Source organism: Onychomys torridus, chromosome 18, assembly GCF_903995425.1.
Source record: "Onychomys torridus chromosome 18, mOncTor1.1, whole genome shotgun sequence".
Classification (NCBI taxonomy): domain Eukaryota; kingdom Metazoa; phylum Chordata; class Mammalia; order Rodentia; family Cricetidae; genus Onychomys; species Onychomys torridus.
Window position 1 is genome coordinate 45403527 of NC_050460.1, and position 13977 is coordinate 45417503.

The 13977-nt window shown below is 39.5% G+C and overlaps 1 protein-coding gene across 6 annotated transcripts in view; it reads left to right on the forward strand.

Moving 5' to 3' along the window:
- The window catches only part of Herc4 (HECT and RLD domain containing E3 ubiquitin protein ligase 4), a 75944-nt gene that overhangs the window by 26621 nt on the left and 35346 nt on the right, over positions 1 to 13977 (forward strand). For all 6 annotated transcript variants that reach the window (XR_004943109.1, XM_036168318.1, XM_036168315.1 and 3 more), the window contains 6 exons: positions 1173 to 1394; positions 2688 to 2779; positions 6927 to 7057; positions 11970 to 12130; positions 13434 to 13510; positions 13677 to 13801. Coding sequence is in view for 5 of the 6 variants with exons in the window: in XM_036168318.1 (XP_036024211.1) it covers positions 1173 to 1394; positions 2688 to 2779; positions 6927 to 7057; positions 11970 to 12130; positions 13434 to 13510; positions 13677 to 13801 (808 nt within the window). In the remaining variant the exon portion in view is untranslated. The remainder of the gene's footprint in view (positions 1 to 1172; positions 1395 to 2687; positions 2780 to 6926; positions 7058 to 11969; positions 12131 to 13433; positions 13511 to 13676; positions 13802 to 13977) is intronic.

Here is a 13977-nt window from a genome sequence, read left to right on the forward strand (position 1 = left end):
CCACACCTGTCTGTAATTTCTTTATGCATATGTGTGTACTTGTTTTAAGAAGAGTCAGGGACCTAATATTTTTAAAGTTGGAGGGAAACTAACTTCAGAATTATTTATTTAATCATGTGTGCATAGGTTTGGATCCAAAGAACAGCTTTGGGAGTTATACTGCTGGTGCCATATACCCCTTTATCCCCTTTCTTTTTTCTTTTCTTTTTTTTTGTTTTTTGGGGTTTCTTTTTGAGACAGGTTGTCACTAGCTTGGTGCTTACTAAATGAGTTAGGATAAGCTGACTAGCCGGTGAAGCTGAGAACCATCTCTGGCTCTTCTTCCCAGTGCTGGAGACTGCAAGAGCATGCCACTGTGCCTGGCTCCCCTTCTCCCTCATGGTCTCTGGGAGCCTGTTGAACTCCTGTCCACATTACCAGCAGAGCCATTTCCCCAGTCTAGGAGCTTACTTTGAAATGCATACTATTTTGTAGTATGAACTTTTAAATTTACTCATGATATTGCTAACTAGACTACTGCTAGTTGTTTTAATAAAAAATGCCTGAAGTTGTGACATGGGCTGACAGATCAATCAAAAGTGACAGAGAAAGTGGTTAAGGGAATGAGGAAGGATGCTAAAAATAGGTCTATTTATTAGAAAGAAAACTGTGTGTAACTTGGTAATACTCGGTAGATTTAGATTTGGCGATGTCTGAGAAGGGACATGACATCCCTGGGTATGTGACCGCTGATGAAGGGCAACACTGGGAATTAGAAGTGGTTTTGAAACATCCATATGTGGGGTGTCAGATAAGCAGTGGGTTACAAGGTGTTTCTTACTGTTTACATTTGTATATGTTAGTTGATAACTTAAGTGAGAAGAGTACTTGGAGAAGTTAGAGAATAAAGTGAAAGGTGAGGAATGTTAGAAAGAGACAGTCCTTTGTTGCAGAGCATAAGGAACTGAGTATAGCCTTAGTTTACATCAGTGTTTACTAGTGTTTTGCTGAAACTTTAAAAGTATACTGATAAGGAATGTTCTTCTAGGTAGTTGTATGTTTTCATGTAAAGAATCCAACTTCATTGTTTGTAAGCATGTGGTTTCATTTAATGAGAGGATGTCTCAAAAGAGTAGTTGTTGATCTGCAAATGATATTGTATGTGTGTAAAATGACTGATTTTTGTCTTACAGCAAGTGAAGTTTTCTGTTGGGGACAGAATAAATACGGCCAACTGGGTCTAGGCACTGACTGTAAAAAGCAGACTTCACCTCAGCTAATTAAGTCTGTACTTGGAATTCCGTTCATGCAAGTTGCAGCAGGAGGGGCCCATAGTTTTGTGCTGACCCTTTCTGGGGCCATCTTTGGATGGGGACGGAACAAATTTGGTCAGCTAGGTCTTAATGATGAAAATGGTAGGTTCTCATTACAGTTCAAGTGTTTTTTAAAAGTGAATGAGTGATTCTTAGAGTATTGGAGAAACGTATACCCAAATCTTCCTAGGACTAATAGAGGTGGAGCTGAGGATGTTAATTTAAAATTTTAATGTGATAATGTTCTGAGAGGATCATGGGAAGGCTAAAAATTAGCATATAATAAATTGGAAAGCTTATTGAGGCTGGAGATATAGCTCAGTGGAAAAGCTCTTGCCTAGTATGCACAAGGCCCCTGGGTTCAATCCCCAGCACCTTTTCCCCTCAAGAAAGAAAATTACTCCTTCAATCATTTGGACTGAGGTTATAGATAGCTCCATGGTAGAATGCTTGCCTATCACACAGGAGGCTATGGTTTTAATCCCCAGTACTGAAGGAAAAGAAAAAGTTTATGCTGTCTAAGTTTTCATTATTGGGTGTTTACAAATACTAGTTTAAGTTAGTAGCCAGTGCTGTTCCAGTATTGGCCACCATTAATGGGAAGAAGCTATAAAAGTAATTTGTGAAGAAGCTGCGCACATAGCTTCCTGATAGAACATGCATGCAATGCTCTAGGAAAGTAACATGATGTATTCAGTTGATGTGTTCCAAGTTGGATTTATATGATCTGGGGTTATTAGATTAATTTTTGGTTGAACTTCTTTTTATACTGATGATACTCTTAAAAATAAACATTTTGAAGATACTCAAAAATAAACATTTTGAATTTTAAAAAATGACTATTTTTTAAAGTTACAATCTTTTATCTGCCAGTATTTTGAATACTAATATTTGGCATACAAATTACAGTTTGTAAAGTTCAACATACTTTTAATGACTGAAATGGCCAAAGTGAGTTTTTAGCAAATAACAACTTATAGTGATAAGTAAATAACTCCTTCATAGAATTAGATAATTTTTATTCTGCATAAAAATATGTTCATATTGTGCTGTGTATATGTTTTGCCACAAAAAGCAGTAAGTATGACAGGCTATTGTGTAGGATCTGAGCATAGCCATTATAGAATAAATAATGATACACATGTAGAAAATCTGAAACACTGAGCTGGATTGCTCAGGCCTATGCACATTGGCATAGGGTGATTGAATTCTCATCTTTGAATCCTTCTTTATCATCAGAGTAGAGATTGGTAGCCCCGGAAACACAATTTTATAAACTTTTTTTGATAGTCAAAATTAGTATTATGTCTACTGAGTTTGGAAATCTGTAGAGGAAGCACATTTTAGAAGAATTTTAGTTTAAAAATCATTAACATCTTTTATTGGAATTTTCAGATAGGTATGTTCCTAATTTACTAAAGTCACTAAGATCTCAGAAAATAGTTTATATTTGTTGCGGAGAAGATCATACTGCTGCATTAACCAAGGTATTGTATTATAAAACTTTTTATTATTCACAGTAATTTTCTCATAATTAGTGAATGCTTTCATGATATTTCTATTAAACTTGAGCAGTGTTTGTGTTTCAAAAATAGTTTATCTTAAAACAGACCTAAATTTTTCTTGAAAATAACTTGTCTTAATGTTCAGTTTTGTTTAGAGTTATGAAGTGTGTTTTATGTACTGTCACATGCAATTGCATCGAGGTTTAAGTGGTTATGTCATCCAGACTCACCTTCCACTGTAGATATTCCCCTTTCTGAGTGTCCCTAGTGCTGGGGCTGCAGTCACTCAGTACCATGCCTGGCACTTTTTGGAGGGGTGTTTGTCTGTGTGTTGATAATAGAATTAAAACCCAAGACCTTGTGTATACTAGGTCACGTATCTACCACTGAGCCACATCTCCAGCTCTTTTTTATGGTGAGGTAGGACCTTGCTAAATTGCTCAGGATAACCTTGGGTTTTTAATCTCGTTAGCCTCCTGAGTAGCTGGGATTATTAAAATTTTTGAATGAAATGACTTCATTTTGGTCCATTGGGTTTGCAGTGCTGTGTATCAGTCCCATTGTACTTCATCATTCTACCTAATTTGCGTGAAACTTCCATTTAGTTTATAAATATTTTATAATAAGTAAAAATAAGCAGCTTAACTTGTATTATCTATAGGTGGAGTATTATGCTAGCAATTACAGTGTGTTTTCAGTGTAGTCTTGTCAGTTGCTTTAACATTTATCTTTCATTTTCTGGGGTATTTCTGTGGTGACTAGATGTCAAATGAATACATTCAGACAATGGGTATAGCTCAATAAAAAGTTATGTAGGGACCTCAATTTGATCTTCAACAATACGCAAACAGAACAACATACAGCTAATCTTTACTGGAAAAAAATATTGTGTTCATTCACATTAACTTAAAGATTATTGTTCTTTGGCCAAATTAGAAATTGATGTTTCAGAAGGGCTAGTTGGTAGAGTGCTTGCCTGACATACAGGAGGTCATGTACCAGTTAAACTGAGTGGGGTGGTGGGGAATAGAGGGAGGCAGGAAATTCAGAAATTGAAGGCTGTCTTTGACTGCATGGTTTCTGTTTTTTTGTTGTTGCTTCTAAAACGCGCGCGCGCGCGCGCGCACACACACACACACACACACACACACACACCCTTCCCTGTTTTGTTTTGTTTTGTTTTGAGAGAGGGTTTCTCTGTGTAGCTCTGGGTTTCCTGCAACTCACTCTGTAGACCAGGCTGCCTCAAACTCACAGAGATCCACCTGCCTCTTCCTCACCAACTGGCTTCATTATTATTTGTCTTGTATAATTGGTAAAAGACAACAACTTCCTTACTTATTTACTTATTTTCAAGAGGCTCACTGTGTAGCCCTGGCTGGGCTAAGAATTTATGTAAATCACTGGCCTCAGATTCACAGAATTCTTTTTGCCTACTTTTCCCCTCTGAGTGTTGGGGTCAAAGGCATATGCCACCATATTTGGAAGAAATTAATTTCTAGTCATACTTTGAAAAATTGGGGGCTGAAGAGATGGTTCAGCCGTTTAAGAGCATTTGCCCCTCTCCCAGAGGACCAAGGTTTGGTTCCCTGAACCTACATGGCAACTTACAACCGTCTGTAATTTCAGTTCCAGGGGGTCAGATGGCTCCATATTGCCTCTGTGGTGCACTGCACTCACATGGTGCACTTACTGTACGTGCAGGTAAAACATTCACACATCAAAATTAAATTAAAATTGTATTAGATTGGGAAATAGAGCTCAGGTGCAGAGTATGTGTTGGTTTGCATAAGACCACAAAAGGAGGGAAAGAAAAAATTCCGCACTGTTTTTCTTTTTCCTTTGCTCAAAGTGATATTTTTAATTTTATTTTTTTAGACAGAAATCTTTATTTGGTTTTGGTTTGGGTTTTTTTCAAGACAGGGTTTCTCTGTATGATCCTGGCTGTCCTGGAACTCACTATGTAGTAGATCAAGCTGGCCTCGAACTTACAGAGGTGTGCCTGCCTCTGCCTTCCAAGTGCTGGGATTAAAGGCGTGCATCCCCCACTGCCAGGCTTAGACAAAATCTTTTTTTTTTTTTTTTTTTTTTTTAAGGTTATTTATTATATACTCAGTGTTCTGTCTGCATGTCTTCCTGCAGACCAGAAGAGGGCGCCAGATCTCATTACAGACGGTTGTGAGCCACCATGTGGTTGCTGGGAATTGAACTCAGGACCTCTGGAAGAGCAGTCAGTGCTCTTAACCTCTGAGTCATCTCTCCAGCCCTAGACAAAATCTTAATATAGCTGAGACTGTACTCAACTTTGTGATCAGTTTCCCGCTCCCTGGTACTGGGATTACAGGTTTCCTTTGAATTCCAAAAGTAGCTGAGGATGACTTCAAATTTCTGATCCTGCTTCTACCTTCTGAGTGTTAGAATCACAGTTGTGTACCATCGCACTCACACTGTACACTGTTAAGAGATGGAAGACAAAGCAGTGCATGATAGGCAAGCACTGTACCAACCAACTAAGCTGTTTCCCCAGCCTCCTACTCTGTATTTGATGTGGAGAGTTTCTAAAGCATGTCCTTATATTAAAAATTATGCTGTTAGATATTGAAAGCAGGATGTAAAATGGTGTACATGTAACTACAGTTATGAAGAAAAGTGTCAAATGGAAAAATACTGTGGTTGTGTTAGGTTGTTGTAAAATACATAGCCTCGCTGAGCGATAGTGGCTTATCTTTAATCCCAGCACTTAGGAGACAGAGGCAGGTGGATCTCTGAGTTCTAGGTCTACAGAGCGAGTTCCAGGACAGCCAAGACTACACAGAAGAACCCTGTCTCAAAAAACTAATTAAAAACAAAAAGCATAGCCTCTAATTGACTCATGAGTATTAATAACAAAAAATTAAAGATTATCTCTCATAGCAACTGTGTATGCTTAAAATCATATCTGCGCATTCTGTTTACATGTACTCTTCACGTAGAGCCTTTTGTCTTTTTTTATTTTGTTTTTGAAAGAATTTCTCTATATAGCTTGGGCTGGCCTTAAACTCATTGTCTTTTTGCCCCCAACTTCCTGATGAGAGAACATCACATTCACTTTAGGTCAAGCATTTATGTTCAAGACATAACTAGCTTTCTTACTAAAGACAGTAACAGAGGCAATATGGAGCCATCTCTCTCCTTGCAGTTGTTAACCATTTATATATAGGTAGAGTGGGCCTTCTACACTGTCTCATGTCTCTGTCCCCTGTCCCTACCCCAAGTGTGACATTGAAACACTGTTCAAGTTTTTGTGAAACGTTAGAAATGTATCCTTTGAATAAAAAGAGAAAGCAAACACAGGGCAGTCAATTTCCTGGCTCTTTGGGTGGTTTAGTAGTAGTTATTACTTGGGGGTGAGGTGTCTCATGTCGTCAGACTCTTGGACAGCCTTCTCACTATGTCTTCTCAAGTGCTGAGATTGCAGTGTGTGACACCACGCCCAGCAGTAATTAACTTCTGCAATGATGAACACTTGAAATTGTTTTTATCATGATATAAACATCATTTAGTACTTTAAAAAATCTGTGGAAGCCTGCCTGGTGCTTCAACCCATAGTCACAACAACTTGAGATGCTGAAGTAGGAGACCATAAGGTTCAGGGCCAACCTTAATGTCTTAGTGAGATTCTATTTCAAAGCAAAAGGGAGAGGCTGGTGAGATAGCTCAGTAGATAAAGGTGCTTTGCAGACATTCCTGGAAACTCACCAGAACTCAAGGAAAGGTGGAAGGAGAGAGCCAACTCCATAGAGCTGTCCTCTGAGTCCGTGTGTTCACATGTGTGCAGCATGCACACCCATACCAATAGTAAAATTTTAAGATGTTTTAAGTCAAAAAGGTATGAAGATGTAGCCTGAGTGATAGAGTGTTGCTTCACATGCACTGAGTGATAGGGTTAGTCCCTACTATCATAATCAAATTATCTTAGTTTTAAGGCAATTTTACCTTCTTGAGTCAGCCATCATCTGTTTAATTTCAAAGACAGGAAAGAAAACATAGAGTCCATATTAAAGGTCAACTCATATTTCGGAACATTAGTTAGTTTATTTTCTTTCCTTGAGCTTCCTCATAAGTTAGTTGTTTGTTTGTTGTTTTCCAGGAAGGTGGAGTGTTTACCTTTGGAGCCGGAGGGTATGGCCAGTTGGGTCATAATTCTACCAGTCATGAAATAAACCCAAGGAAAGTTTTTGAACTTATGGGAAGCATTGTTACTCAGATTGCTTGTGGAAGGTAAGCTGTGGTAAAGAAGTGTGGTGATACTGTGTTCCCCAAAATATTGTGCACCCTAATAAACTTACCTGGGGTCAAAGAACAGAACAGCCACTAGGTAGACATAGAGGCCAGAAAATGGTGGCACTCACACCTTTAATCCTAGCATTCTGAAGGCAGAGATCCCTCTGGATCTCTGTGAGTTCAATGTCACACTGGAAACAGCCAGGCATGGTGACACATGCCTTTAATCCCAGGAAGTGATGGCAGAAGCAGAAAGGTATATAAGGCGTGAAAACCAGGAACTAGAGTCAGTTAAGCTTTTAGGCGTTTGAGCAGCAGTTCAGCTGAGATCCATTTGGATGAGGACTCAGAAGCTTCCAGTCTGAGGAAACAGGTTCAGCTGAGGAATTGGCAAGGTGAGGTGGCTGTGGCTTGTTATGCTTCTCTGATCTTTTAGCATTCACCCCTAATACCCAGCTCCAGGCTTGTTTTATTAATAAGACCTGTTAAGATTCATGCTACAAAGAAGAGAGAATTTTGGATCTCTAGACTGATTAGTGAGCTGGTAAGCATGATGACATGCCTGTAATTCTAGCACTTGGGAGGCCACATAGGGAGTCCCTGTTTCAAACAAACAACCCGCTCCCCTGTCCCCACCCCCCAAAAAATTTCACATTTTCCCCCCCTTTCTTTCAGGACAGGGTTTCTCTCTGTGTATCTCTGACAGGCCTGGAAACTACTCTATAGACCAGGCCTGTCTCTGCCTCCCAAGAGCTGGGATTAAAGGTGTATACCACCACCACCTAGCAAAACTTAAATGGTTGTATAATAAATTGTCTTAGGGTTCTAATAGTCTGAGGTAAAACATTTCTCCTGATAGCTGCTGAGGAGTCAAAGTAACAGAGCCGTCTTACGGTGATTCTGTTTGTAGTTTCTTCGAAACCACCTCATGTTCCATTGTAATGGCATCGTTTTATAATTCTACAAACAGCACAGGTGTTCTCATTTTTAATTATTCACCAACACTGATTAGTTCTCCTTTATCAGACAGCCATCCTGATAGGTATATCTTGTTTAGATTAATATTTCCCCATTGCTTAATGAGCTCAGCATCTTTTTGAAATCTATTTTTGTTTTGTTGAGTACTACATTCTGGATGTAATCTCTTTATCAAGTAGCTAATCTGCAGATATTTTCTTGCATCTTATAGATTGCCCTTGTGTAAATATTTTGTGTTGTCTGGAGAGATGTAAATAAACACACTCATAGTCATCCATACTCGGGGCATAAAGAAACAATACCCCCATCTAAGTCTAAAACGGTGAACCAATGGGTTTAATTATAGTTTCTTAAAGGAGCATAGGTATGGTGGGCACAGGAGCATGAACTGATTCTGGGTGGCGGAAGAAAATTCCCCTTGCAATTGTTAACCATTCATATATCCTCAGGTAGAGTGGGCCTTCTACACTGTCTCACGACTTACCTCTGAACCCCTCTACCTCCTAAACCTTCCCAACACAAAGGAATATTTCATTACCAGCTTTCAAGAATACTGTCTTTTTAAATGCTGAGCTATTCTTCTAAAACCAAAATCTGGGTGAAAGTAATCTATAGGTTGACTATGAGACAAGCCATAGCAGGCATTTGGCTTAATTTTAGGTTTTGGCTTTGGATCATGTAGTTGTTTTTGGAAGACTCCTAAATGCAGTGTGTTTTCTGAAGCAGTTTTGCAAGAAATGTTCTCAAATAAGTAGCAAGCTTTAATTCACCGTATAATAAATTTCTAAGTGCAACATGTGATTCTGGTGGTGACTGAAAAAAATTGCTCATAACATGTCAATTGGGAAGGCTGGACTTCTCCTCCAGAGGATCCTGGATTTGAATCCCAGCACTCACATGGCAATTCATAACTGTCTGTAATTACAGTTTTAAGGAATCTTTTCTGGCTTCCTTGGTCATTGCACACATGTACCAGATATACATGGAGACAAAACAGATTTATTTTAACAAGTGGATCCTGGCACTGGCTGCTTTTCTAGGACTCAAGTTCTATTCCAAGCATCTTTATGTTATCTTAGCCATCTCTCAGTCTGGATCCAATACCCTTTCCTGGCTTCTGTGGACACCAGGCATGAATATGGTGCACAGACATACTTACAGGCAGAACACCCATATAGATCAAGTAAAAATTGATTTACAAGTAAAAAGAAAGGAAGAGAGAAATAATGGCATCCTGGACTGGGGGTGGGGGACGGAATGTCTGTTAGTAATGTGCTTGCCTTACTAGCACAAGGACCTGAGTTCAGTCCCCACAACCCATATCAAATGTTGGACATGGTGCCATATACTTGTAAGCCTGACATTGATGAGACAGAAACAGAAGAATTCCTGGGGCTTGCTGACTAGCCATTCTAGCCTAATTGATGACCTTGTGTCAAAAGAGAGGATGCCTGAGATTGTACACACACACACACACACACACACACACACACACACACACACACACACACGGGGGTGGGGAGGGAGGGAGAGGGACAGAGAGACAGAAAGAGAAAGAAAGAAAGTTTGCTGTGTTACCCAGGGTAGCCCCAGAGCCCTGGGCATAAATGGCCTTCCCTGGGAAGCGGGGACGTACACCTTTAATCCCAGCACTTGGGAAACAGATAGGTGCAGGTGGCTCTCTGTGAGTTCAAGGCCAGCCTGGTCTACAGAGTGAGTTCCAGGACTGGCTTCAAAACTACACAGAGATGGGTTGGGGATTTAGCTCAGTGGTAGAGTGCTTGCCTAGCAAGCGCAAGGCCCTGGGTTCGATCCTCAGCTCAAAAAAACAAAACAAAACAAAACTACATAGAGAAACCTTGTCTTGAAAAACAAAACATAACCAAACCAAACCAAACAAAAAAAAGAAAAAGAAAAATATTGCCAAATCCAGTATAGCTCAGTCTTACCTTGAACTTGGAGCAGTCTTCTGCTCCAGTCTCCTTAGTGGTAGGTTCATGTGTGTACATCACACCCAGCCTGGTGTCCGTTCTTGTAATAAGTCAATAAAGGTTCAGCTTTATTCTTCTGCATGTAGATAACCAGTTTTCCCAGCATTATTTGTCTAAAAGATTTTTCTTTCTATACTGAATGATTTATTTATTTATTTATTTTATGGTTTTTTGAGACAGGGTGTCTCTGTGTGGCTTTGCGCCTGTCCTGGATCTCACTCTGTAGCCCAGGCTGGCCTCGAACTCACAGAGATCTGCCTGCCTCTGCTTCCCACTGAATGATTTTTTTTAAATGCTTGCTGAGACACATTTGGCCTTGCACTGTAGGACTTAATTTTGGGCTGTCTATCCCATTGATTTGTGTGCTAACACTACACAGTTTTAGCTGCTGTCACTGTATATCACGTTTTAAAGTCCTGAAGTGTGAGCCTACCAGTCTTGTTTTTCTGTTCTCTAGACAGTCTGGCTGTGTCGTTCTGGCTGGCCTCAAGCAGAAGCATGCAGCACTTGTTCCACTTACTTTTCTTCATAAGATCATCTTGACTGCGCTAGAGAGAATGCCCAGTGGTTAAGGGCACTTCCCCTTGTGGAGGACCTGGGTTCGGTTCTCAGCACTCACAGCAGTTCATAACTAACTGTAACTCCAATTCCAGGGGATTGGATTCCCCCTTCTGTCATCTCTGGACACTGCATACACTTGGTGCATACACATACATGCAAGCAAAGTAATCATATGCATAAAATACAAATAAATCTTTTCTGAAAAATTACATTTACTGTTTGACATCTGTTGAGATGCCTAATGAGTTTTAGTTTTTCTGAAAAATACATTGCTTGGATTATAGAGATTACATAGAATTTGTATATAATTTTACTTTGCTTAGGGTAACATTGATACTCTAATATCAAATCTTTTAGTAAGTGCTTGAGCATAGGTGAGCCCTCCATTTATTTACATATTTAATTTTTATGTGTTTGTGAATATCCACTTGCATGGAGGCCAGAAATGCCTTACTTGGTCTCTCTTTTCTTTATCATTTTGAGACAGGTTTTTTCTCTGAACCTGAATTTACTGGTTGCCTTGATTGGCTTGCCAGTATGGCCCATTTCATTTTCCTGTCTCTGCACCCCTAGTTCTGAGTTTATAGGTGGACAGACACACATTGCTGAAGCCATTCTTTATAAAAGTCCTCATGCTTACATAGCAAGCATCTTTTTTGTTTTTGTTTTGTTTTGTTTTTCAAGACAAAGTTTTGCTATGTAGCTTTGGGGCCTTTCCTGGAACTCGCTCTGTAGACCAGGCTGGCCTCGAACTCACAGAGATCCACCTGCCTCTCTGCCTCCCAAGTGCTGGGATCAAAGGCATGCACCACTATGCCCAGCTGTTTTTGTAGGTAATCTTTATCAGATTGAACAGTTTTTCTTTGATTTCTAGTTTCATTTTCTGTGTGCTTTTAGGGATTGATTCCAGGGTCTGAGCCCCGTTCCTACTTGTTAATTGTTTTTGTTGCTCCTTGTGTGTGTGTTGAGATGATTTGTGATGTTTACTGTGGGGGATGCATATTCATAGGCCAGAATAGAGCACTGAGTTTCCGTCTCTGTCACTCTCTGCTGCATTGTCCTGAGACAGAGACTGTCAGTGAGCTGGAAGGTCACCATTTCAGCAAAACTGGCTGGTCAGTAAGCTTTCAGGACCAGCTGTCCCTACTCCACATGATGCATTCACAAGCACACAGCTATTCATTCCTGGCTCTTTACATGGTGGTGGACATTCTTATCAGTTTCCCATGCTTGTAGAGCAGACACTGACTCCCACTGAGCCATCTTCCCAGGCCCAGTTTATTTTTTAAGAAAAGATTATGTTGGTTCATTTTTAATTTTCTAAGTATGTTATTTGGAATTTAATCTTAAGTCAGAGGTTTTCTATCATTTTATTCTAGGCAGCATACCTCTGCATTTGTTCCTTCTTCAGGACGAATTTACTCCTTTGGTCTTGGTGGTAACGGGCAGTTGGGAACTGGTTCAACAAGCAACAGAAAAAGTCCTTTCACTGTAAAAGGAAATTGGTTTTCTTATAATGGGCAGTGTCCACAAGATTCTGGTAAGTGCTGATGTATTTAACCTCTGCTACAAGTATTAAAGCTCTTATTAAAATGCTGGTCTTCTGGGGCTGGAGAGATGGCTTGGGGGTTAAGAGCACTCAGCAACCACATGGTGGCTCACAACTATAAGAGGATCTGATGCCTTCTGGTGTACGGGTATATATGGAGACACTCGTACCTAAAATATAAATAAATAAAATGTTGGTCTTCTGGGATGAAGGCTTCTGTGTTTATAGAAATTCCAAGATAAAACATCGATTTTTCTTTCTTTTTTAAGAAGTGTGGTGGCAATAGGAGGAACGTTGGATTTAGTGTTGCCTGGACTTGTGGCAAGACCCAAAATGCTTGAGCCTTTTTCTGTTCTGCCAGCCAGCCCCCAAATGACGACAGAGAGACTTCTTATGGATTAGTAAAGCTGTCCTGGAACTCACTCTTAGACAGGCTGGTCTAACTGCATCTGGGTTTCTTCTAAACAATGGTTCCAGGCATACAGCTTGGTCATCACCCTTGCAAAGCTAGCACTTTCAAATGCTGTGTTGTCTCCCCAGCCCCTGACTTAGTTTCTATTGATGAATATCTCTGTCACCTTCTATAGCAGTGGTTCTTAATTTTACTAATGTTGTGACCCTTTAATACATTTCCTCATGTTGTGGTGACCCCCAGCCTTAAAATTATTTTTGTGGCTACTTTATAACTGTAATTTTTGCTACTGTTATGAATGTTATGCAAATATCTGTGTTTTTTAATGGTCTTAGGTGACTCCTGTCTCAAATGGGTCGAGACTCATATTCAATGGAAATATGCATTATGAAGTAGTTACTCAAAATTATTTAAATTTTCCCATGTTCTTTTTTAAAATGAATTTCTGTTTGCTGTTTATTTTGAGGTACAGTCTTGATCTGTAACCCAGGCTAGTCTCATATTCAACAGTTCTGTCTACCAAATGCTGAGATTTCAAGTGTGCCCCCTTTAATTTTTTTTCTTGTAACTTTTGTAACAAGTATTCCAATTTTATATTATGTTTAAAACAAAATATTAGATACAGACTAGAAAACAGTTTTGTGCATGGATACAGGTCAGAAGAAAATCTTAGGAATTTTCCAAATGGTGCTTAGGCTTGTGGGGTCATTTCCTGTTCATCATTTGATCCATCTCATTCTAAGTCATTCAGAGCATTTCAAGCCATTTCCTATTGTGGAGTCCCCTAGAATAAATGAGAAGCCTAGGTAGATGATCAAGACAAGTCTTGTTTCATATTTAATGTTCTGGAATGTAATGTTTTACATTTTATTTTTATTGTAGATTCTCAAGACTATTTCTGCGTCAAAAGAATTTTCTCAGGTGGAGATCAAAGCTTTTCACATTACACTAGTCCTCAGGTACTAATATAATCATAAAAATAATCAGCGCCAAAGAAGTTGGAGTAATTTAGAAACATACCTCCCAATTTCCTAGTATTTTGAACAAAAATAAGCAAACAGAAGTATCAGTTCTTCATATTGTGTTATGATGTCTCTTCCTCTGACTGATCTCTTTGTAATGTAGAGCTGCGGTCCAGCAGATGACTTCAGATGCCCTGACCCTTCAAAGCAGATCTGGACAGTGAATGAAGCTCTGATTCAGAAATGGCTCAGCTACCCTTCTGGAAGGTTTCCTGTGGAGATAGCCAAGTATGTGAGACATTTCACTCATAAGCACACAGCCCAAACCTGTGTGGTAGAGCACCATTTGTGGAGCATTTTCTTTTGCATCATAGATATTGATCCCATTCATTTCCCCGTCTCTTCTCATCCACCACCAACCCCAGAATCTTCATTAAATATTTCATTGAACTGCCACTCTCTGC